This window comes from Podarcis muralis, chromosome 12 (genome assembly GCF_964188315.1).
Source record: "Podarcis muralis chromosome 12, rPodMur119.hap1.1, whole genome shotgun sequence".
Taxonomy (NCBI): Eukaryota; Metazoa; Chordata; class Lepidosauria; order Squamata; family Lacertidae; genus Podarcis; species Podarcis muralis.
The window spans coordinates 36,946,990-36,972,938 of record NC_135666.1 but is presented as its reverse complement, the minus strand read 5'-3'; the positions used below and the strand labels follow the sequence as shown (position 1 = coordinate 36,972,938).

General features: G+C 47.2%; 1 protein-coding gene across 3 annotated transcripts in view; it reads right to left on the bottom strand.

The window, feature by feature from the left end:
* SNX10 (sorting nexin 10) overlaps positions 1–25,949 on the bottom strand; it is a 52,416-nt gene that overhangs the window by 19,576 nt on the left and 6,891 nt on the right. Inside the window, exons 3-4 of one of the 3 annotated variants that reach the window (XM_028751432.2) lie at positions 15,526–15,574; positions 613–699 (exon numbers count right to left, since the gene is read on the bottom strand). In XM_028751432.2, the coding sequence (XP_028607265.2) occupies positions 613–699; positions 15,526–15,549 (111 nt within the window). In that variant the 5' untranslated portion in view covers positions 15,550–15,574. The remainder of the gene's footprint in view (positions 1–612; positions 700–15,525; positions 15,575–25,949) is intronic. The other 2 variants (XM_028751433.2, XM_077937031.1) reach the window with 2 other exon arrangements.

Below are 25,949 nucleotides of genomic sequence, written 5' to 3'. Positions count from 1 at the left end.
TTGGATTTGATATCCCGCCTTTCACTCCCTTTAAGGAGTCTCAAAGCGGCTAACATTCTCCTTTCCCTTCCTCCCCCATAACAAACACTCTGTGAGGTGAGTGAGGCTGAGAGACTTCAAAGAAGTGTGACTGGCCCAAGGTCACCCAGCAGCTGCATGTGGAGGAGTGGAGACACGAACCCGGTTCCCCAGATTACGAGACTACCGCTCTTAACCACTACACCACACTGGCTACACACTTGAGACCACAGCTAAACCTCAAGGGCATGTGGAAACACCAAAAGCATCGCATCAGAGCTGATAACCAGGGAAAGGATCGTGTGTGTCAAGACACTGACCGCCACAGTGCTGTGTCTCCTTTATTTTTTTTATTTTCCTTTTCCTGCTGCCACCAAAACTGGTGGAATTGGGAAGGAAGGTGGCAGAAAAACTGGCTTGAGGGGCTGATCGGGCCCCTGAACTGGGGGTTAGCACCCCCACACACACACACATCAGTTTAAAGACACCGCTTGTCTCATGCGCTGTAAGGCACAGTTTGCATATGTACACAGCGATCAAAGGACATGGGCAAAAGTGCTGCAAAAGCATTTTCCCTGTAGCTGGTGTACTTACATGAATGAAGATCTCATAGTCTATATGTGAATGCCAGGAGTCTTCCTTTTTTATCCGAGGGTCTCGCACCAAGACCGTGACAAATTCCTGCAAGCGCATAATAATAATAATGAAAAAGTGGTGAATATGCAAGTTAAGAATCTTTCTTCTAAGAGAGTTTTGAAGGAAGCCGTTCCCAAGCCACTTCTGTTATCCCAAGCCACTTCTGTTATCGTTAGCCAATGTCACAGACTTTAAATAAGGGCTCCGGAGGGGGGAGAAATAAGGAAGCAAAATGAAAAGCCATGACTCATCCTGCCTGTGGCACATGTCCGGAAAAACTACTTGTCAGCTCGCCAAAGGGGAATTTCTAAATTGAATAATGCAGTGTATTTCCAGCGAACCAATGTGTGATTATTAAGCTACAGTTTCAGGAATTTTCTGTCCGGTTTATGCTGGCAACAGCTGCTGCCGAACAGGTGGGGAGTCTCCTTAGAAAAGCCCACCTGTGTCGCTGTTGCTGAGCAAACAATTTAAGAAGAATGAAACTCAAAGGAGCAGAGAGTGCCCTCAGTCGACACTGTAAAGCAGCGGCTTAAAAGCATTTGTTCAATCAGAAGCATTTGTTCAAAGGAACAAGACCCAGATTCTTCTAACGTGAGGATTAGCTCGCCCCTGGCCATAGCTCAGTGGTTTGTGGGGGAAGGCTGCAGCTCAGGGATAGATCACACACAGAAGGTCCCAGGTTCACTCCCTGCCATCGTCTGGGAGGACCGGGAAATATCCCTGTCTGAAACCCCATAGAGCTAGTGACAGTGTAGGCAACACTGAGCTAGATTGTAGGCAACACTGAGTGTAGGCAACACTGAGTGCTCTGACTCCGTATAAGGTAGCTTCCAATGTCTTCCTATGTGTCAGGTTGCAAGCCTGAGTTATTCCCATCCTGGGCATAGGACCAGTGCCCACATGACAATGAACAGATCTAGTTAAGTGGAGCCTTCTTTCATAGGCACTGACATATGTGGTAAAAGGTAAAGGATGCCTGGATGGTTAAGTCCAGTCAAAGGCGACTACGGGGTTGTGGCGCTCATCTCGCTTTCGGGTCGAGGGAGCCGGCGTTTGTCCACGGACAGCCTTCTGGGTCATGTGGCCAGCATGACTAAACTGCTTCTGGCACAACGGAACACAGTGACGGAAACCAGAGCACACAGAAACACTGTTTACCTTCCCGCCACAGCAGTACCTATTTATCTACTTGCACTGGTGTGCTTTCAAACTGCTATGTTGGCAGGAGCTGGGACAGAACAACGGAAGATCAGCCCATTGTAGGGATTTGAACTGCCGACCTTCTGATCGGCAAGCCCAAGAGGCTCAGTGGTTTAGACCACAGTGCCACCCGTGCTGTATGCCGATTCACAAAGCTTATTGCTCGTTAAGTCAATCAGGCCATTCACACAAACCATTAAAACAGCAACAACAAAGCAGGTGCATGCAAAATACTTTGAAACATGCTGAAATATCATTACAATTATTCCATTACTACTGATCAACATGTATTAACATTCATTATCATCTCAAATGGCAAGTGTCTTCCGCCTCCCTACAGCCAATGGAACAAATTTCACAGTCCTAAATGTGACATAATAATCTTCTCCGGCCAATACACATTGATTATAATGATGATTCATAGATCACCCGTCATAAGAAGATCTCAAAGCAGTTCACAAGATAAAAATACAGAATGAATGCTGAAAGGAGAGCTGCTATTAGTAATTCCAACACTAAGGCGCTCAAGGTAGCAGATCCTCAGATCTCAATAGAAAGGACACCCCAATAAAAAGCGTACCAGATCCTCTATTTTTGGTGATCCAGAATGGCAATGCTGAGACTTCCGGGTTGGCGCCATCGCCGAATGGCGGACTCCCTCCGAGCTCCGGAGGGAGCCTGCTCAGCAGGGGTTGGGTCTTCCCGCTTCGGCGACGCGGGGACCCTCAAAAACCATGGGCGCTGAAACCCATGGACATGGTGACTCGGCTGGCACCTTTTAAGCCCCCCCTCGACCCGCGAAGGAGCCTTTTTAAAGGCTACGGAACGGGTGACAGGGGGGGGGTGCTTTGAGTACTCCGCTTCCCCTGCCGAGCGAAGCCGCATGCCATTCGACGGAGAGCGCTGACTTCTTCCATTGGAATATAAGTATAACCCGTGAGTAATTGGAACTTGGATTAAAAAGGACAAAATTTATAAAAAATTTGGAACGAGTGGGGAGGGCGTAAAAAGGAAGTCAGCCCCCCCCCCCCCTGTTGTAGAGGAGTTAAAGCAAAGGACTTAACATCTAAGATCGAGTGCAACCCTATTTTGAAAAAGTTATCAAATTTCGCGACGGAAAATTATAAGACTGAGCTGGAGGAGAATAGTGGAAGTGAATTAAAAAGCAACCCCCCCACGGAACCTGGGAGCGTTTTAGCTCGAGCGCCCGGAGAAGACAAGGAGAGGTTTTGACAGCTGTCAAAGAGCTGTCAAAGCAGAAGAACAAAAAAAGAACTTTGTTGCAAGGACTTTACCGGTTACATTTGTTATAATTCGGATTTAGAATGTTTAAAACAAGGAATACTAAGTTACTATGACTGCTGGTTGTGACTTGGAAGGGAACTGAGTTATTGCAAGTCACCTAGAGGAGCTGAGGGATATTACAAGTTGTCAGCACTGAATTTGAACAGAACTCTTTATCTCCTGGGAAACTGCAGAAATGGAACATTATTTTGGCTACAGAGGCTTACACATGTAAAGCAGACAATGGACTTATCTACCGAAGAATGGAAGGGATTTGGCATCATGTTTGGCTCCTGAATAACAGAGCCTTTGCAGAGGAATATAGAGACTTTTTGAATTGGAACATCTGTGCAGGAAAATAGGAAAAGAAAAGGAGGGGAAAAAGAGGAGACAGATCAACAAGAACAACAAGAACAACCGACAACTGGATAAAGCTGGAAGCGGGAACATTTGGAACATCCAGAAAAAGTATAAAGAAGTAAAACTGGAGTTTTCACTCCCAAGTATAAAAACGTCTGGATGGGAAAAATGGGCCCTTTTGAGATAGACTCCTTCCAAGATTGGATATACAAAATTAAAAATGACTGGTAAAGGACTATGGCTTAAAAAAAAAAAAAATGTGGGAGCTACTGGAAGACATCAGATTCGAGAAATATTGGGGACGCAACCGGGGAAAGGGGGAGGGAAATTTGGAATCCAAAGGGTGTAAAACTACATTTTATTTTGTTATATTTTAATCTATTATGTATATTAAAGGGGAGAACGCGTGGAAGGGATTAAGTCGATTTTAGGAGGTGGGCTAATATTTTTAAATTGGGATAATGACACTAAGTTTAAAATCTGGGATAAGAAATTGCTGAACTTATTTGTAAGAATTGGAATGCAAGAGGGGGAGGGGAGGGGAAGTCCTGGAAAGATGATATGGAAAATAAGACTTTAAATTGGGATGTTTTGTTTTTGATATTGTTATAATTGGAAATGCCTAATAAATATTATTAAAAAAAAAAAACAGAATGGCAATGCTGAGCAGGCCCATACTGAACCCCATAACATTTGTTAAACTCCATCAACTGTACAGAATTTAGTCTCTTTGGTGAAAAGCCATCTCAGCTCCTGTGAGCAAGTAAGAGGCTGGTACAGAGGCAGTTCCCCAGGAAAGGAAAATATAAATTCCGTTGAAATTTACAGAGGTCTTGGAGGGGTAAAGCACCATCTGCATCTAAGTCAGGTACAGGCAAACTCAGCCCTCCAGATGTTTTGAGACTACAATTCTCATCATCCCTGACCACTGGTCCTGTTAGCTAGGGATGATGGAAGTTATAGTCCCAAAACATCTGGAGGGCCGAGTTTGCCTATGCCTGTTCTAGATGCTACCATTCCCCCCTGGGTTTCCATCCCCACACACCTTTCCAGGCCACAGTTTGAGAAAAACCCGGTGAAAAACAGATTCCTTTCAGCGCATGAAAACATTCATATTCTCATATCAGGGCGAAGTCCGTTCTTTGAGCTTTGAGTTTAGTGCTCAAACCTACCAATTTGTGGATATAATTGCTCACCCACAAATTGCCTCATTGAAGAAAACAAAAGATAATTGGGGTGGCAGGAGATCAAAAGAAACCTTTGCCTGGAGGCCACAGGCTTTCAGTTAACCATGGCAGGCCCAACCATTTTATGCACATGATCTGGCTTCACGTTATCTAAAGGGAAAGTCCAGGTGAGGCAAGAGGGGAAATTCAACTTTTATTTACATGACAAACCAGAACACTGTCAAAGGCTTCTATGCCCTTTCCCCAGCACAATGAAATGAAAGAAAGAAAGAAAGGAAGGAAGGAAGGAAGGTATGTTGCTTTTCAAATAAAAAAAGCAATTTGAATGTTAGCCTAAAGCCTAATACTCTAGGTTAACCAAGAAAGCTTCTGCCAAATCTTGATACAGTGGAACCTTGGTTTTTGAATGTACCGTATTTTTCATCCTATAGGGCGCACTGGCCCATAGGATGCACCTCGTTTTTTGGGGGGTGAGGGAATGAATAAAAACAAAATTATTTCCCCCCCCCCCAGCCATGGCTGCCGCCCCAAGCCTTGCGTACACCTGCCCAAAGCACGGGGCGCCCTCCGGAGGGCTCCCCGTGCTTCGGGCTGCTGCCCCAAGCCTCGCATGCCTGGCGGGACCTCCCGCCGGGTGCGCTAGGCTTGCGGACACCCGCCTGGGCTGCAGGCTGCTGTCCGCAAGCCTTGTGAGCCCGCGGGAACTCCTTCCGGGCTTGCAAGGCTTGCGGATAGCTTCCTGAAGCCTGGAGAGCGAGAGGGGTCGGTGCACACCGATGCCTCTCGCTCTCCAGGCTACAGCGAAAGCCTGCATTCGCCCCATAGGACGCACACACATTTCCCCTTCATTTTTGGAGGGGGAAAAGTGCGTCCTATGGGACGAAAAATACAGTAATCCGTTCCGGAAGACTGTTCCGAAACGTTTGAAAACCAAGGATCAATGGGTGGTCAGCAAAATCCATTGAAAAAATGGAAAAACATGCAGTGGAAGCCATTCGACTTCCAAGGCGCGTTCGAAAGCGGAAGCGATTACTTCTGGGTTTTCGGCGTTCGTGTTCCAAATCGTTCAGCTTCCCAGAAACTTGAAAACCAAGGTTCCACTGTAATGGGCAATGTTTTGGCTTATGACTTACATACAACTTATAACAGCTCTATTTTCGCACAACACTCTTCCCCCTTACCTGACCTCCCCTCATGGGAGTCGCTATGCCTTACCCAAGAGACAGGGAAGGTTAGCATGGTGTAAACCCAACAGTGCTCCTGATGGTGAGATTGCAGAACACGGAGCCTGCTGCCACCTTGCTCCTCCACCTCCCGGTAAGATACAGCGACGCCAGTGATGGGACGATCAGGCGAGCACTGGCACCCACCCACCCCACACCAACCACAACTGCATCCTAGAAAACAAACCATAGAGCAGAAGAAGTGCAGCCAGCCTTTGCCTTCCTAGACAGGCAGTGCCTTCAGCCTCCAGAGGAAGACCCCAACACCACTTGCCAACCTTCGCTATTGCTGTACGAAGTTTTAGCTTGAGTTGAAAAATGCAGGAAACCACACCAGGTAACACATTATGGAAAAACACACAGAGGGATTTTCTCCTTGGAATTTCCCCATTTCATTTCAAAGGGCCCTAGCTAGGTATTTTCTCTTTCATACATGTTGTTTTTATTGCTGGTAGGCTGGGCAGCTTTTTGTTTCTGTATTTACTCTCTCTCTCTGTGCTTTCTCTCTTACCTTGATCCTTTGTCCTTCTCACTCTCCCATATCCAGTGCTTAAACAAGCAACAGATCTACTTCTTCTTTTTTGAAAGACTACCTTCTTAAGAAATACAATTTTACAGCAAAATCCTACACATGTTTACACAGAAGAAAGTCCTAGTGTGTTTAAAAGGTCTTATACCCTAATAAATGTGCTTAGGGTCAGGAAATGTGCTTCTCAGAAAGTCTGGGAGCAGGACCTGGGTGCAAAAACATTTCCCCCACTTGTGTTTCCAGCAACTGGTACTCAGTTGTTCTAAGAATTCTAAGGTCAAGTGATCAAGTGATCCTAAGTGCACAAGGTAAACACACTTACATATGTATATAAACCACATGTCTGAAATAGCACAGGAGAGCAATCCTGACATCATCTTGACTCTTAACGACCCCAAATATTTCCTCTGCCCAAGGAAATAGACTGGGAAAACCTCTCCTGGTGGTTCTTTTCCCTTACAAATCCTGTCTCTTGAGGGTTTATTTTGTGTATGAATAGGGCAGGTCTGTGACCTGGATTCAAGAACTAAGGTATTTACCATCTCAAAAGAATGGCCACCTTGGCCAGGTAATGCAATCAGTGACCATTATCCCGATTGATCTTGTCAGACGTGAGACAAGCTACAATCTCAAATTTCAGGGAAGTTTTTAATGCTTGATTTTGTATTGTGTTTTACTGTTTTTTGTGGGAAGCTGCCCAGAGTGGCTGGGACAATCCAGTCAGATGGGCGGCATATAAATAATACTATTATTAAACTGTTGTAGCTTGCCTCTTTCTGTAACGTGTGTAATGCTTTGGGTGGTCTTTGGTGAAGGGGCTGGGCAATTTCTAAAGTCTTTAAAAGCCAATAATAATAATAATAATAATAAATTTTATTGCACACCTTTGTTTGGTGTCTTCGCCTCCTTGCAAGGGGGCGGAGGAATTCTATTGCAAAATAAAGATAATGGACGTAGGGGACACTTAAATCCTTTGATGGAGAGTTGGGCTGTAAAAGCCAACCCCAAATTTTAGCAGTGTCTACTACTAGGGACGCGGGTGGCGCTGTGGGTAAAAGCCTCAGCGCCTAGGGCTTGCCGATCGAAAGGTCGGCGGTTCGAATCCCCGCGGCGGGGTGCGCTCCCGTTGTTCGGTCCCAGCGCCTGCCAACCTAGCAGTTCGAAAGCACCCCCGGGTGCAAGTAGATAAATAGGGACCGCTTATTAGTGGGAAGGTAAACGGCGTTTCCGTGTGCGCCAGAGCCGCGATGTCACGCTGGCCACGTGACCCGGAAGTGTCTCCGGACAGCGCTGGCCCCCGGCCTCTTGAGTGAGATGGGCGCACAACCCTAGAGTCTGTCAAGACTGGCCCGTACGGGCAGGGGTACCTTTACCTTTACCTTACTACTAGTATACGTCACTGAACATCTTATCTTCCGTGAGATAAAACTCTTTCAAAGCTGTCCAAGCTGGTGGCCGTCACTGTTTACTGTGGGAGCAAATTCTAGAAGTGTGCACAGTAAAAGCAGCAAAGGATTTTTGTGGCTTCTCAAGAGATTAACCAAAGCAACAACCTCCTCTCACCAGATACATGAAAGGGATTTCCAGAAGAGCGGCCAAGTGAGTCTGGGCAGCAAAAAAACAAGAAATAGCTTTTGAGGCACCTAGTCCCATGGACTGCAAGAAGATCAAACCTATCCATTCTGAAGGAAATCAGCCCTGAGTGCTCACTGGAAGGACAGATCATGAAGCCGAGGCTCCAATACTTTGGCCACCTCATGAGAAGAGAAGACTCCCTGGAAAAGACCCTGATGTTGGGAAAGACTGAGGGCACAAGGAGAAGGGGACGACAGAGGACGAGATGGTTGGACAGTGTTCTTGAAGCTACCAGCATGAGTTTGACTAAACTGCGGGAGGCAGTGGAAGACAGGAGTGCCTGGCGTGCTCTGGTCCATGGGGTCACGAAGAGTCGGACACGACTAAACGGCTAAACAACAACAAAGTCTAACCAACTGATTGTGCATGTGTTCCACTTCATCAGATGGATGGAATGTTATCCTGAGTTATAGGTACATCCTGAGTTATAGGTACAGACATGATTTGGGGAGGAGAAAATATTGTGCAAAAAAAGGGAGGTCAGAGGGAAATGAAATGCAGACAATGCAGATAATTATGTACTTAACAGTGGAGATTCACCAAACCCTTCTTGGTGACACAGACATCCTGGCACTGGTAAACCAAATAACACGCTGCCTGTTTGCTAAAAATCTTTGGCAATGGTTTAAAAGGGGTATTAAACAGCTAGGCAATATCTTTACTGGGACTACCAAACTGGTCATTTTAGAGTTTTTTCTTGCGGAATCTTGTTGGCTCCAGTTGCTTTCCAGAGCCCAGTTTAAGCACGAGGGAAATGATTTCTAAGATGTTCCTAGAATCATAGACTTGTAAAGTTGGAAGGACCTCAAGGGTCATCTAGTCCAACCCCATGCGCAATGGAGGAATCCTACCCACAGCCGTCCCTGGATGGACTTGACCCACCAGAATATTAATAATAAAAAAGTGACAACATCAAACATTAAAAACTTCTCTAAACAGGGCTGCCTTCGGATGTCTTCTGGCTTGACATCTGATGGGAGGGCATTCCACAGGGCAGGCGCCACTGCCCCTGGTTCCCTGTAACCTCACCTCACAGTGAGGGAACTGCCAGAAGGCTCTCAGAGCTGGACCTCAGTATCCAGGCTGAACGATGGGAGTGGAGACGCTCCTTCAGGTATACTGGGCCAAGGCTGTTTAGGGCTTTAAAGAACAGCACCAACACTTTGAATTGTGCTGGGAAACGTACTAGGAGCCAACATAGGTCTTTCAGGACAGGTGCCACGGGGAGTGCTAGTATTACATTTATAATAATAATAGTAATAATTTATTATTTAGACCCCGCCCATCTGGCTGGGTTTCTCCAGCCACTTTGGGCGGCTTCCAACAGAATATTAAAATACAATAACCTATTAAACATTAAAAGCTTCCCTAAACCTTTCCTCCAGTGAGCTCAAGATGGTGTACATGGCTCTTCACCCTCCCCATTTTATCCTCACAATAACCCTGAGAGGTAGGTTCAGCTGAGACAGTGGCTGGCTCACTTCTCAGCTGAGCAGGGATTTGAACCCTGCACTCCCAGGTCCTAGTCCAGCACCAACAGCTACATCAAACTGGTTCTCTAACCTTAAGTACACTTGGCATAGAAAAGCCAGCTAGAATGTTTTCGTAAAACAAATACAGAATATATTTGCATTACCTTGGTTGATTATTTTATTTGCCATAAATTACAGTACCTAATATAAAGACGAGGTTTTGCAAATGAACTGAATGGTGGCAATCAGCAGTACCCAAAGCGGGAGAGGGGGCAGAATTGAGGTGCTATTTTAAATTCTTTGTTACTCAAGAGGAATTCCCCTCCCGCCTTGCTTCCCCAGTCTTCTAAGGAAATAGAGGTTAGCACACTATTCCCACTATTGCTACAATGATTTTAGCAAGGCTGTGAAATCCATGAAGGGATGGAGAGAAAGATGGTTGCCATTCTGTGCTTCGAGAAAACCCATGTTCTAGAACAAGCACTCAGAACAACACACACTTTCACTGAGGAGCTCTCTAGATGATTATGCATCTATGGCAGAGGTGCAGAGGTGGGGGGGGGGGGAATGGCTCTCCTTCTCCTAACAGTCCTAGCCAGGGATGATGGGAGTTGTAGTCCGACGATATCTGGAGGGCTACATAGGTTCCTCAGTGCTGATCTATGACTATAAGCAGCAATAACAGCTAAGTGACAATCTAGAACAGTGTTTTGCAAACCTGAGTCCTCAGCTGTTTTTGGACTACATCCCTAGCTAGCAGGACCAGTGGTCAGGGATGATGGGCATTTAGTCCAAAAACAGTTGGAGACCAAAGTTTGGGAAACACTGGACTAGAAGGTTAAAATTAGCATTCTATGGATATATATGCACACACACACACCAGAAAAATAACACCAGGAAGAATATTAAATTTGCAGTGAGTAAGCATTATAAGAAATGGAAGAAAGAAGGAAACAACAGATGATACATAGACTTGTGTTTTACAGATTCATGGAGCTACAAACTACTGAGCAATATGAGAAAGCAATTAGCAATGGGGAAAAAGAGAACTAGCTGCCGCCTCATCTTCTCCTAGCAGCTGAAGCGATATAATAATGGGCAGAGTTATGCACATGAACAGAGCAGACCCAAGTTCAAAACTACTCAGATATTCTCTGCCAACTGAGGCCACACCAAGAAGCCTAGCTTTTGGAATCCTGAAAAATATAATTTTCCCAGGCGATGGCACCTGAGCCCTGGGAAAATTACATTTTCCCCACCACCTGCTGCAGTACAGCCATAATAGGAAGACACATCAGGGACAGAATAGAGTGGTGGGTTTGCCTTGTCGCAACCGCTGCCAGGTCAGCGGAAGGGACAGCACAAGACAGGCTCCAGAAACCGGAAAACTCTTAGTCAGATTTTGGATGATTGGCAGCCAGTTAGAAAATGTGCAGACTCCAAGAGAGGATGCACCTCCACAGGCACATACCTCCACATGTGGTGGGAATGTCATGAAATCCAACTCTTCTGGACATCAGTCATACAAGAAATATGCAAGATAACTAAGCAAGTATTAGAAGTCACCCCAGAATGGGCCCTACTAAATATCTTCCAAGATAATAATGCCCACTCACATTATAAAGAGCTCATAACCCACCTACTCTCAGCAGCCAGAAGCATCATAACCAGACACTGGAGAGAACTGTCAGGAGTTCAGCATGGACGAATAGTATCAAACAGTATGGGAAACAGCCTTATTGGAAAAATTAACCAATACAGTCATACCTTGGTTCTCGAACGGAATCCGTTCCGGAAGTCTGTTCAACTTCCGAAAACATTTGAAAACCAAAGCACAGCTTCCAATTGGCTGCAGGAGCTTCCTGCACTCAATCGGAAGCCATGTCAGCCGCGTCAGACGTTTGGGTTCCAAAGAACGTTCACAAACCAGAACACTCACTTCCGGGTTTGTGGCGTTTGGGAGCCAAAACATTAAAGTCACAAGGCGTTTGAGAACCAAGGTACGACTGTAAACTGAAACTGACACAGGGACATATAGAAGAAGATGCCTTCACCCCAGTATGGTTCCCCTTTATCACATACGTAGCCCAACAAGACAACAAAGAATCTGTCGACAGCATGCGAATCAATCTGGCTAACCTGATCCAAAAATACACACACACCCCATTCACACACAAAACCAAATCTTACTACAGCCAACCAAAGACAACCAACCACACCCTTGACCACCCCCAAATTCTCTCACAACCAAGGAAATATAACAAGTGAATACAGTAGTAAGAGAACGCATACAAGTGATGCTGACACAAAGCCCCACACATACACTAAGCAGAAGAATAGAAGCGTAACCAACCGACCCCACTCCCACGCCCCCTCTTTTCTTCCTAAGCCAATACTGCATGCAACACTAATGTCTCACTACAAACGAAACTGATCTGTAGAAAACACAACTTGAAAAAAGAGACAATGCACGTATTTTTGTAAACTAAGAAATCTTTAATAAAAATATATTTTTAAAAAAGAGAAAATGTGCAGACTTTAGCGCACTCCTAAGATCACTGGAGGCACAATCTGGAGCAATCCAAACTATTTACTTTTTCTCGTCTTCCTGTTTACCAAGCCCAATTCCCAATCAAGCCAGGGGGTGTTTCTCTACCAAAAAAGTGGCCAAGAAGCGGGGTGTGTGGAAAGCCTAGCATGTCACCAATTGGAGGTCAATATATTGGGGAATGGGGTGTGAGAACAGTAGAGGGGAAGTGGACTGGCCAGCTACTCCCGTAAGCAGCCGGCCACTGAAACGGGATGGAGAAGTGGTAGCCGGTCTCTCAGCCGTGCAAAACTTTTCAATGTGAAATTTTCGAATTTGCTAACTTCCCCAAACTACACTTGCTGTACAAAGAGCAACTCCCTTTGTGGATTCCGTGTCAATTATTTCCCCACAAGCTTGCCACTAATGAGCAGGACCTTAAATGAAAAGCGAAAGTTAAAAATTCCTGCTTCCCTCAAAATACAGTAATCTTTTGCAACCTGGGAACTGTGCTGCCTTGAGGACATTCTGGGGGCCAGAGCCAGAAGCAAGGGTGAGTGCAGAAAGTGTAAATTTCATCTTGGTAGGTTTGTTTTTACGACTCTCTCTTATGAGGCCCTATGACTCTCTCTTATCTTCCTGCCAGACAAGCAAGAAGCATGAGTTCAAGGAGACATTTCAATCAAGCAAAAACACTCAGAGGGCGGAAAGGCTGGGAGGGAGGGGTGTGGCAATAATAATAATTTATTATTTATACCCCGCCCATCTGGCTGCATTTCCTCAGCTGCTCTGGGCGGCTTCCAACAAAAAAAAATTAAAATACAATAAAATATCAAACATTTTAAACTTCCCTAAACAGGGCTGCCTTCATATGTCTTCTAAAAGACAAATAGTTGTTTATTTCCTTGACATCTGGTGGGAGGGAGCTCCACAGGGCAGGCGCCACCACTGAGAAGGCCCTCTGTCTGGTTCCCTGTAACCACACTTCTCACAGTGAGGGAACCGCCAGAAGGCCTTCGGAGCTGGACTTCAGTGTCCAGGCTGCACGATGGGGGTGGAGACACTCCTACAGGTAAACTGGCTAGAAAGGAGGTGTGGTTTGGAGAGGACCTGGGGCCCAAGATCCCCACCCACTTTAAAAGACAGACAGCTGTTTTTCATTCTAACTTTCATTCACTGAAACAACAGCTCACAATAAATCAGCATTGTTATGTCCCTAACATTAGCCCTAAAAATGCTCAGAAACATTAAGGTGTCACTCCGTATACAACTATAGCCACATTAATCGCCATTAACAGCATGTGATTTTGGTTCTGTCTCATTGAACCTAAGTGTACGTTTGGTTTGGGCTCATTAAAAAACAACAACCAGGCCCATATATATATATATATACGTATTATTTCTACATTTGCTGCTTGCATGAATGAACTACAAATTCTTCTTAATGCCACTGTCCCTCGATTCCAATGCCTTTTTAATGGGAAGATCCATCAGCAATAATGTAACAGGGGTTCTGCATTTTAAAGGCTGTTGGCCGTTGCCTGGCCACAAACAGTTAACAAGGGCAACTTGGGACTCCCTCCTTGTGGGCTTATTTGCACAAAAAATTGTTTTGACAAGGGAAAGGAAGCTCCCGATTTCCTCTTCGTTAAAGCCCGTGTGAGAGCAATGCTGGCGACAATTAGGGGGGCCGCCGATCAGTGGGAGAGCACACACTCAGCCCCACCCCACCCCCAGTCTCCAGTTAGAAGGAAGTCAAGAAGTCAAGCTGAGAATTACCTCGTTCTAGGGGCTACAGACCCTCTGTCAATCAAAGGAAACAGCACTGATCTACATGAATGATTGGCCCGACTCAGGATAAGCCAGAGGGTGCACATGTCGTGATTGTGCAGAAGCATGAGATGCATTTATTGACAATATTTCCTCTAAGGAGCTTGATATGATATGCATGGCCCCCTCTTTTATCTTCACAATCCTTTGAGATATGTTAGGCTGTGAGACAGTAGTTGTGTTCACGCCAAACCGTGGTTTAGTGTGAGCACAACTACTGTCTCACACTAAACCATGGTTCAGTATGAATGAGCTAGGTCCTGAGGGAGGAGTTTGCAGCCCATTTGCTCCTCCCTGGTTGTCACGGACTGGTTGGATGCAGAGGAACCAGCTGGCAAAGGCAGTGGTGTTGGGACAGCAAAGAGTGGACAGAGGGAGAAGAGGGAGCAGACTGGGAGGAGGTGGTGTCGGAAGCTGAAGAGGCAGCAGGGTTTACTGAGTGGGGGGAAGTCTGTAGCAGAGAGAAGTCCAGAATGAGAAGGAGGAAAGGAGGAAAGCCAAGAGGCAGAGAAGAGGCCGTCTGGTGAAGAGGCACAGGCGTCTCTCCCTCCTGCTGCAACAAGCCCTCCTGGTCTCACAGAACCAGGAGAGGCATGAAAAGAGCAGAGATGTTGGCTTCACGCAGGCGCAATCTCAGATTGCTTGGGTGGGGAAAACCCTGGAGAGGAGGGGATGTGGGCAGCTGTGGGATGTTGGGGACCTTCAGTCTCTACAACTGCTTCAGGGGGCAAGTCCTGTCGGAGATGAGTTGCTGTGCTCATTAGGCCTGTCCCTCCTGTGCTGATCAACTCCAGCTTACTTGGTCAACTCCAGCTTACTTGGTGTAATTTACTGCTGGCTCGCTCCCGTCACTGGTCCTTTTAGCTCAACACAGCATAGGAGCTGAGCCAAAGGTTGGCTTAGCAAGGGATCCAAGAATCTGGGATCGGGGTTAAGGTCTCTCCTCCTTAACCACAATCCTTAGGTTGGATGACACTCTGAGTCTAACCTTGGCTTAGCTGCCATGTCACGTTGAGCTAAAAGGACCAAGGAGGAGCATAACAGGAGTCAACTCCTGTCTGGGAGCCAGTCTGTACACATGGCTCTTATAAGCCAGAGGTGGGGAACCTTTGGCTGTCCTGAACTACAACTCCCATCAACCTCAGCAAGCATGGTCAATGCCCAGGGATGATAAGAGCTGTAGTTCAGCAGCATCTGAAGGGTCAAAGGTCTCCCAAACTTGCTTCTAAGCACTGAGGAACAGCCTATGTCAGCAGAATTGTCTTTCGTTGTGACCCCGGCTTGCAAAAGAGCCAGATACTTGGGACTTCCCCCATGCGCCGCATTACAACATCCAAGCCAGGGGGACTATTTCTGCCATCTCTTCATTCCAGCAATTACACAACCTACTTTTTCTCCTAAGATGCTACCCCAGATATAAGCTGCCCTGTTTACTCAGTGCTGGTTGGTGATATAGTCACGCCCAACTTGAAAGCTGTTCGCTGAATAGTGGCTGATCAATGCAGAAGCATTTTTGCAGAACATTTCTGCTTTTAGTAGTATAAAACAAAGTTCCATATTTCTAGGAAAACACCCCCTTCCAAACTAAAAAAGCAACACACACACAAATTGAAGCACTTACCTGTTTTTCATGCTTTGGCGTCATCTTGCAAACTGCATGCGAAGTCTATCTAAAAAATAAAAGTGGCAAGCCTAAGTAATTAACACTGAAAATAGATTAACAACAACAAAAACTACTACTACTACTACTACTACTGAGCTGTATTGAATGTGATCTTTTTGCCCAAATTGAAAGGGGTTCAGAGGAAGGCAACAAGAACAAGCAGGGCAACGGAAAGCAATTCTTATGAGCAACAATGGAAAAAACTGAGTATCTTTAGCCTGGAGAAGGAAAGGTTGAAGGAGGGACATGACGGCATTCTTCAAATAGCTGCATGGTTGACCCACAGAAGAGGGCACAGGCTTGTTCCCTTGTGCCCCAGAGGACAGGGTCAGGTCTAATAGAAGGGTAGATTTGGGTCAAGCACTGGAAGAGCTTCCTGATGGTCTTATTAATGCAGCCTAAAATTGCATTAGCCTTGCAAGGGTAATCAAGAGGTGTGCTTAATTAAGCCTTCCCTGTACCTTTCTACAGCCTCTTCTGTTGTGTTCTGCTTGTGGAAGTTAACTATGGTTCTCTGACATAAGGTAAGGTGCATTGCTGAGAAAAAAAACTTGTTCCTTGAACTGTGGCAGGATCTACTCTTTATGGGAGGTCACAGGCACTATGAGGTTCAGGGGAGAGAGAGAGAGAGAGAGAGAGAGAGAGAGCGCAACTCTGCCACTTTATAGGATTTCTAGAGCCAAACTACTTCTCAAATTTCATTCCATGCTCCTGCTCAAGCCGTGCTGTTAAAAAGCATCTTTTAGATGGCTGTTTCTCCCTTGACCACCAATTAGAACATTTCCAAGAAGCCACTTCCCTTATTCATAATAATGAACTGAATTTACTCAGTTTAAGGAAGGTCATTTAAAAAGCAAGTTTACATGGTGCAAACCCCCGCACTGCTTACATATAACCGATCGGCACAACCTTGGGCAGCCTAGAGTTAGCATGTCCCCCCCAAAAAAAATTCCTCCAGGATCAGGAAGGAATTTCCAAGGGTGTGCTGACAGTGACACTTTCTGCTGCAAAAAATGAAAACGAAAGGAACTTGGCACGCCGAGATCTGGCAACCAACTGACTCTGTTTTCTTTTATTATTTAATGGTGGAAGAAACTTATGTAACATTTTGGCAATTCCAAAATAACTCACAATCTTTATGAAAATACAGGGCAAGGCATTTCCTTCCTCCGTATTCTTATCCCATTGCCCAAAGAATCAGGAAGTTCAGCGTGTGCCCAGACAAAAGCAATCATCAAAAGAAGAAACTTTTCACAATTTTGCAACTTTCTTAGGGAAGACCACATAATGGGGCTTCCTTTCAACATCAGATGAGCCTGGGAATAGGCCACTTTAAATACTGTTTTTCAAGCTACATGGCAATTTGGGCAGGGCAGAAAGCTTTTCTGCATGAGTCTTCTGTTGTGCTCTTTGCAAATGCGGGCTTAATGCATGTGTACTTAGGAACAAGCTCTGAAGGGATCAAGCACACTCTTGCCCCTTTGCAGCTGGGTGCAGGAGTTAATGAAGTCGAAAGAACAGCATAGGAAAACGGAGGCTTAAAATAAAGTCACGGGTGTTGCACCGAGAAATGGCTAAGAGCAACAAATGAGAAGGCTGTTGATTCTGTCGTTTGGCGCCTCTTCAGGGGTCCAGCACAAGTAGGGGAGATGAAGGCAGCAGGCAGTTATATTCCTGTAAGACAGAGCTTTCCAAACTTTTCATGTTGGTGACACACTTTTTAGACATGCATCATTTTGTGGCACAGTAATTCAGTTTTACTAGCAAACCAGAGGTTAAGCTAGGCATAGGCAAACTCGGCCCTCCAGATGTTTTGGGACAACAATTCCCATCATCCCTGACCACTGGTCCTGTTAGCTAGGGATCATGGGAGTTGTAGTCCCAAAACATCTTGGGAGGGCTGAGTTTGCCTATTCCTGGGTTAAACTAACCCCTTTCCAGCCCTGGGAGGTGCGTGGGGAGTGTTTGTGCGACACACCTGGGCAATGCAGCCAACATTCAGTTTGGAAAGCTCTGCTGTAAGAGTCTGGTGTGTAGGCATTAAGTCAGGGTTTTCCAGGAGCAAAGCCAAGGCACAGAGCTGCCCTGCAGGTCAGCTTTCAAAAAGCATGCAGATCTAGAAAATGGGCATTGGACATTCTTAGCATGCAGTAAAAGGGATCTGCTAGGCAGAAATATCCTGCCTATAGGCTTCTCAGAGGCATCTGTTTGGCTATGCTGGGGGAAAAAAGATGCGAGAGACAGTGTGTGGTCTGATGGTTAGAGTGTTAGAAACTGAGATTTAAAAGTTGGGAGCCAAATGGCAAATTAAACCTCGGCTTCAGTCACCACAACAGAATGCCTAGGTGCCCCACAGACCAGCTGATCTGTGCAGCTGTCTTTGGGTGCAAAGCTCCTGCGCAAATCAATTGGCTTGTGCAGAACCAAAATGTGTTTTTGTTTGGTGCCGTGCCGCCCCACAAGCCAGCTGCCTGGCAGCTGCAACAGCTAGCCAGATGGAGATGCTAGTGGCCAAACTGTTGATTCTGTCATTTGGCACCTCTTCAGGGGTCCAGCACAAGTAGAGGAGATGAAGGCAGCAGACAGTTATATTCCTGTAAGACAGAGCTTTCCAAACATTTCATGTTGGCGACCAGACATCTCCAACTCCTTGCAAAAGGCTGCTTGGGCCTGTCGTGAAATGTGACTGGCACCCGGTTAGTTTCCATCTCTGGATGGTTGGATTAAGGCCCGGGAGACCAGGGTTTGAATCCCCACTCAGCCATGCAGCTTGCTGTGTGATCTTGGGACAGTCCCTGTTAACATTTCTATTCCACCTTAAGGAGCAGACGTGTGGAACTGTTGCGCGTCACATGTCTGTTTACATTCCAGCACAGCTTGCTAGGAACTTCCGTTGTGTGTATAGCTTTTGCTTTCCCCGTTCTCTCTCAGAAGACGAGAGAGAGACATGTTTCATTGTCCTGATTTATGATTAATAAATCTGTAGTTGTAGTATGCTTTCACAAGCCTCACGCCTATTCTGTGTGCGCAGTTCGCTCTGCTGATAGTGTGCCTGGCTTTGAAGTCTGGGTCGCTGGTTTACATCAGAGCAGATGCCGATGGTCTTCGAAGCGGGAAGACTGGAAGGAGACGGCCCAGTTGGGACTAGACGCCTGGCCTCCCGGGCCTCTGCAGGCCAACAGTCCCTGCCTCTCAGCCTAACCTACCCCACAAGGTCGTTGTGAGGAGTTTTTTTTTAAAGGGGGGGGAGGAAAGAACCATGTACGTCACCTTCAGGTTCTTGGAAGAAAAGATGGGGTGTAAATGTACTAAATAAATAAACAACTTTGATAGCAGGACTTTTGTTCAATGGCCTTCTGAGAGTTTTGAGACAGTTCTCATGGGGCACTGAGAATGCTAGCAAGACTTCTCCTCAAAACACGCTCACTTCACGGGTTCAGAAGAAGTTATAGTGACTGGAAACAAGAACAAGGATAATCTGCTGTACACAGTTTTACAATGGAACAAAGAGATGCCAGAGGAACAATATCGTCATCGGTATAATGTACTGAATTCATTACCAGCCCTTTTACCAACAGGTGCCAGGGCAGGTTACAACAATGTAAAATTCAGTACTGTAAACACGTTTAAAGCGGAAAGCGTCAATCAATGGGTACGTTTGGTTCTTGGGGGTGAGGGCGGTGACAGACAAGCTCAGGGCTCGTGGTATTGCTGGTTAAAGACTTGCAGTAAGTTGCCCTGATTACATAAGGATGTAGGGAGATTGAGAGATGGTTCCATAGCTCAATGAATTTAGCTCAATGAACCATAGCTCAATGAACTTAGGGCTTAGGCCGCTCTCTTCTGCATTTCAATGGAGGGTGGAGGCTAGCACACGATTCCTATCCTTCCAAGTTTAGCAACTGCAGATAGCTTCATGGCAGAGCGGGGATTTGAACCCTGGCCTCCCAGGTCCTAGTCAAAAACTTTAACCACTACACCACTCCGGTTTGGGATTCTTTGGGGAAGGCAGGACTGTCAAAGCAGTACAGTAATGCTTTAAATGTATTGGTGCAGATGTGGCCTCAGGCATAATTACTGGTTACCTATAAAAGTAAGAGGGACGCGGGTGGCACTGTGGGTTAAATCACAGAGCCTAGGACTTGCCGATCAGAAGGTTGGCGGTTTGAATGCCCATGACGGGGTGAGCTCCCGTTGCTCTGTCCCAGCTCCTGCCAACCTAGCAGTTCAAAAGCACGTCAAAGTGCAAGTAGATAAATAGGTACTGCTCCGGCGGGAAGGTAAACGGCGTTTCCTTGTGCTGCTCTGGTTCACCAGAAGCGGCTTAGTCATGCTGGCCACATGACCTGGAAGCTGTACGTCGGCTCCCTCAGCCAATAAAGCGAGATGAGCGCCGCAACCCCAGAGTCGGTCACAACTGGACCTAATGGTCAGGGGTCCCTTTACCTTATAAAGGTAAGATGTGTTTCAGCATTAGAATTAATACCAGTATTATTATTATTACAAATTTAATAATAATAGATTATATAATGTTGGAAATGTGATGATCCTTACATCTCTGAGTGTGAAGCAAAATACAGTCGTACCTCGGAAGTCGAACGGAATCCATTCCAGAATGTTCAGAAACCAAGGTGCGGCTTCCGATTGGTTTCTGATTGCACAAGCACGCTGGGAAAAATAGCGGAAGCCACGCCAGATGTTTGGCTTCTAAAAAAACATTCGAAAACCGAACACTCACTTCCGGTTTTCAATTGTTTGGGAGCCGGAACGTTAAATTCCCAAGGCATTCGGGAGCTGAGGTACGACTGTAGGTTACTGTTGTTTCTCCAAAAGAACATTTTCTTTTGCAATAAATGCCCACCTTCTCCAATTTTTCAGTACCCCCTCAAGGGTAATCCTTAGTGGTTAGAGAATGATGGGCAAGGACTGGAGAGAGACCCAGCTTCAAATTCCCGCACAGTCACAAACCACACTACTAAAGTCACTATCTCTCAGTCAAACCTACCCACCGGGACCACTGCCAAGAAGGTCTAGTGGAAGGGCAATGCCTGTCTTCTTAAAGGAAAGGAGTAGAAATGCAATACAGTGGTACCTCTGGTTAATGCTGAATTCGTTCCGGAGGTCCGTTCTTAACCTGAAACTGTTCTTAACCTGAAGCACCACTTTAGCTAATGGGGCCTCCTGCTTCTACCGCTTCTATCGCTCCACGATTTCTGTTCTCATCCTGAAGCAAAATTCTTAACCTGAAGTACCGGTACTATTTCTGGGTTAGCGGAGTCTGAAACCTGAAGCGTATGTAACCTGAAGCATATGTAACCCGAGGTACCACTGTAAATTGTTTAATGAATAACTAGAAGAAGTTAATTGTCATTATAATAACTTATTTATTTACATTGGTGGGGTGTGTTCCACTTGTTTCTAAACATGCCAGCGCAATTCTCTTATGCATTTCCTGAGCACATGTACAGCTTGAACTCCCTGCTTGCTAAAAGTTAGAACAGAAAATACATCCCACGCCACACCGGTCAGGCAAGGGCTAAAAGGCTTTGTGAAAATCCTTCGAAGACAAACAACTCTTACAACATTCCAGGATGTTGTTTTTGGAACCCCTGGCAAAATAATTTTTTTGGATGAGGGCCACTTCCATTTCTCAACACACTATCTCCGCCCAAAGATACTAAAAAGATGATCTGATTCATTATCATGCATCCACCTGACACATGGGCAATTAGCACTCACACATTCCTTTAGTAGTTACCTAGGAGTTAATTGTTGTTGTTGTGCATATGCAAAATGACTGACTACTGAGTTTAACCCGGAGGCAAAAGAAGCTGGAAAAGAGAACCAGGATATTCACTGGAATAATGTCACAATGTTTTTCTTTTCCGGAAACTTAGTCAGACTTTTAGTAAATAGGATTCTTTCTTGCATAATGAAATGCATTGGAGCCAACTAAGTTTTACTCAAGAGTAGACCCACTGGAATTAATAAACCTAAGTTACTCATGTCCTCTCATTTCAACAAATCTTCTCTGAGTATGCCTAACATGAGATTCAATCCCTGTGTCTTGTTTTTCTTCTTTCTAAATGGCGTATGAGAATAGGGGAGAAATTAATTTTCTCCCACGAAAATCAAATGGTGGAGACAGGTGAGAAAAACCATCCAGGAATGCACACGCATTAACATTTTCCTCTTACCACTACCGCTGACTCACACATTAGTGATTTTGCCTCACCTTAATCTCTGCTGAACATCTAGCAAGATGGGATAAAGCAAACCATTAAGAGATAACATTCAGGACTGAAATTACCGTATTTTTCGCACTATAGGACGCACTTTTTCCCCTCCAAAAATGAAGGGGAAATGTGTGTGCGTCCTATGGTGCGAATGCAGGCTTTTGCTGAAGCCTGGAGAGCGAGAGGGGTCCGTGCGCACCGACCCCTCTCGCTCTCCAGGCTTCAGGAAGCTATCCCAAGTCTTGCAAGCCCGGCGGGATGTCCCGCGGGCTCGCAAGGCTTGCGGGCAGGAGCCTGCACCCAAAAGCTGGGGACAGCGGGGAGGCGCAGAGCCGCCACCCCGCTATTCCCCGACCTGATCTGGAGGCTGGCGGGGGGAGAAGCAAGCCTGCTTCTCCCCCCCCAGCCCCACAAGCTCGGGGGATAGGGGGATGGCGAAGCGCCGCCATCCCGCTATTCCCCGACCTGATCTGGAGGCTGGGGGTGGGAGGAGCAAGCCTGCTTCTCCCCCCCCCCAGCCCCACAACCTCCAGATCAGGTCGGGGAATAGCGGGATGGCGGCGCTCCGCCATCCCGCTATTCCCCGACCTGATCTGGAGGCTGGGGGTGGGAGGAGCAAGCCTGCTTCTCCCCCCCCCCCAGCCCCACAACTTCCAGATCAGGTCGGGGAATAGCGGGATGGCGGCGCTCCGCCATCCCGCTATTCCCCGACCTGATCTGGAGGCTGGGGGTGGGAGGAGCAAGCCTGCTTCTCCCCCCCCCCCAGCCCCACAACTTCCAGATCAGGTCGGGGAATAGCGGGATGGCGGCGCTCCGCCATCCCGCTATTCCCCGACCTGATCTGGAGGCTGGGGGTGGGAGAAGCAAGCCTGCTTCTCCCCCCCCCCAGCCCCACAACCTCCAGATCAGGTCGGGGAATAGCGGGATGGCGGCGCTCCGCCATCCCGCTATTCCCCGACCTGATCTGGAGGCTGGGGGTGGGAGAAGCAAGCCTGCTTCTCCCCCCCACCAGCCCCACAACCTCCAGGCTTCAGGAGAGCCCCACCGCCAGCCCCACAAGCTCGGGGGACAGCGGGAGAGGCGCAGCGCGCCCTTCCCGCTGTCCCCCGACTTGGCTAGAAGGCTGGCGGGGGGAGAAGCCTGCTCCTCCCCGTCGCCAGCCCCGCAAACTCGGGAGACAGCGGCAGGGGCGCAGCGCGCCCTTCCCGCTGTCCCCCGACTTGGTTAGAAGGCTGGCCCAGCCCCGCAAACTCGGGGGACAGCGGGAGAGGCGCAGCGCGCCATCCCGCTGTCTCCCGACATGGTTTGGAGGCTGGCGGAAGGCTTCCTCCTCCCCCAGCCCCGCAAGCTCCCAGAGCGATGCCAAAGCTGCGCGCAGCTTCGGCATGGCTCTGGGTCCCGTTCTGGGGGAGGGGGAAGCTCGGGCTTCCCCGCCCCAGCCTCGCGCCTGGCGGGGGGGGGAATAAATTTTTTTGCCTTTATTTCCCCCCCAAATCTAGGTGCGTCCTATGGACCGGTGCGTCCAATAGTCCGAAAAATACGGTAAGCTTATATTGATGTCTGAAAACCTGCCTGACTGTAGCAGGATCTAGCTTTTTGAGCAGGTGGATTAACGGTTAGAGTGTTTGACTAGAGCCTAGGAGGCCAGGGTTCAAATCTCCACTCAGCCAGGAAGCCCACTGAGTGCCCTTGGGCCACCCATTGCCTCAGCCTAGCCTACCTCTTAGGGCTGTTGTGGGAATTAAATGAGGAGGGTAGATGTATATACCATCCTGAACTTCTTGGATAAAACCCACCTCACAGAGTTCTTGTGAAGACAAAACTGAGAGCGGGGGGGGGGGGGACATCACCTTGAGCTCCTTGAAGAAGAGGTCTACTCAGGTGAACAGCTTAACATAAGAGCAGGGAGGTTGTACAAAACAGTAGATAGATAGAATCCTAGAACTGTAGAGCGGGAAGGGACCCAACGGGTCATCTCCCCCCAATGCAGGGGGGAGAATCCCTAACATTCAAACTGTATTTAAAAATATCCAATGGAGGACAGCCTGCCACCTTCCAAGGCAAGTCTGAACAGCTCTTAACCATCGGAAAGCTCTTCCTAATGTCTTTCTGTGGAAAGAGGAGACGCTGCGATAGTGGCTCCCAGGGGTGGCCCGTCCTATTTTGCCACCCGAGGCAAAACAGGAATTGCCCACCACCCCATCCCACCAAACACACACATACTCTTCCGCCAGGGCACTCCAGATGAGCAGCAATGCCATGTGCCAGAACACCTCCCTCTCAGTGGCGGAAGCAGTGGGGTGGCTGGAGCACTGCCTCTTTCACTTCCAGTGCTTGAGGCAGGTCGTCCATCACGCCTCATGGGTGGGCCGGCTCTGGTGGTTCCACATCTATGAAATGAACTATCTTGGGAGAGGGGTTTATCTCCACGTCGACTCCACACATTCCAGCCCTCCTATGAGCAGACTATTTCAAGGATCAGGGTGGTTTTTTAGCACACAAAGCGGCTCTTCAGAACCAATTCACAATCCACCACATAAAAGCAAAGGAACTCCACAACCGCAGCTACTGGTTCTCATGACTTGCCACAGCACTTTCCGTTTGGGAAGTGTCAGACAGACTGGCCTGTGTTTCCCCTTACAACAAGCTGGACTACAACTCCCATAATTCCCGGCCTGATCCCTGGCAATCAAAAGCGCTGCTGCCTGGAGCTGATTTAAGATGGCGTCCAAAAGAATTGGGGGGGGGGGAGTGGCGCCAGGTATAAACGTCCAACGTCTGGAAGGCCATCCCTGCTTTACAAACAACCCTGTGACACTTGGACATCTTCATCTCTGAATGCATAGATGTGAAGCCTGAGGCCAAAAACAGTTCTTCGTTCAAGGCCTCACCCTTTGCCAACAGCAGAGGTGGAAGTTAAAAATAGCTCTCATTAATCCGCGCCCCATTGAAGCACAAGTCATTGATAATAATCAACACATTTCATTTGCCTAAAGCCAGCCTTCAGCAACCTAGTCCCTGTCAGATGTAGATGGACTACCAATCCCATCAACCTTGACTATTGGCCATGTTGGCTGGGGCTGATGGGAGTTGGAGTACAAAACTTCTAGAGGGCACTAGGTTGGGGAAGGCCAGCTTCAGCTCATTAATAAAGAGGGGGGAATAGTAGTTATTTTATAAAATAAAATAAAATAAATACTCAGTTTAAGGGGTTTCCTGCTTGTCCTGTAGAGGGGTAGACGGGGACCATTAACATGGAGGCAGTGAGAGATTTTACTTTCTTGGGCTCCGTGATCACTGCAGATGGTGACAGCAGCCACGAAATTAAAAGACGCCTGCTCCTTGGGAGAAAGGCGATGGCAAGATCCTAGACACCATCTTATAAAGTAAAAACATCACCTTGCCAACAAAGGTCCGTATGGTTAAAGCTATGGTTTTCCCAGTAGTGATGTATGGAAGTGAGAGCTGGACCATTAAGAAGGCTGATCGCCAAAGAATTGATGCTTTTGAATTATGGTGCTGGAGGAGACTCTTGAGAGTCCCATGGACTGCAAGAAGATCAAACCGATCCATTCTTAAGGATATCAGCCCTGAGTGCTCACTGGAAGGACAGATCCTGAAGCTGAGACTCCAATACTTTGGCCACCTCATGAGAACAGAAGACTCCCTGGAAAAGACCCTGATGTTGGGAAAGATGGAGGGCACAAGGAGAAGGGGACAGCAGAGGATGAGATGGTTAGATAGTGTTCTCGAAGCTACCAGCATGAGTTTGTCCAAACCGCGGGAGGCAGTGGAAGACAGGAGTGCCTGGCGTGCTCTGGTCCATGGGGTCACAAAGAGTCGAACACGACTAAACAACTAAACAACAACAATTAACATGGGAAGGTAGCCCATCTAGAGCAGGTCAATCGCAATCTACAGGTCAATTGCGGGGTGTCCCTCGTCCCTGGTCGATCGCATGATCCTGACCGATTGTTCCCCCCCAAATAAAACTCAACAACTTTAGGTCTTCCTCCCCCGAAAAAGCTGAACAACTCTGACCAATGCTCACCGAAAAAGCTCAACAACCTTGGTCAATACAATGGGTAGATCACCGCCAGGTTTTTTTTTAGTGGGAGTAGATCGCAGTCTCTTGGAAGTTGGACA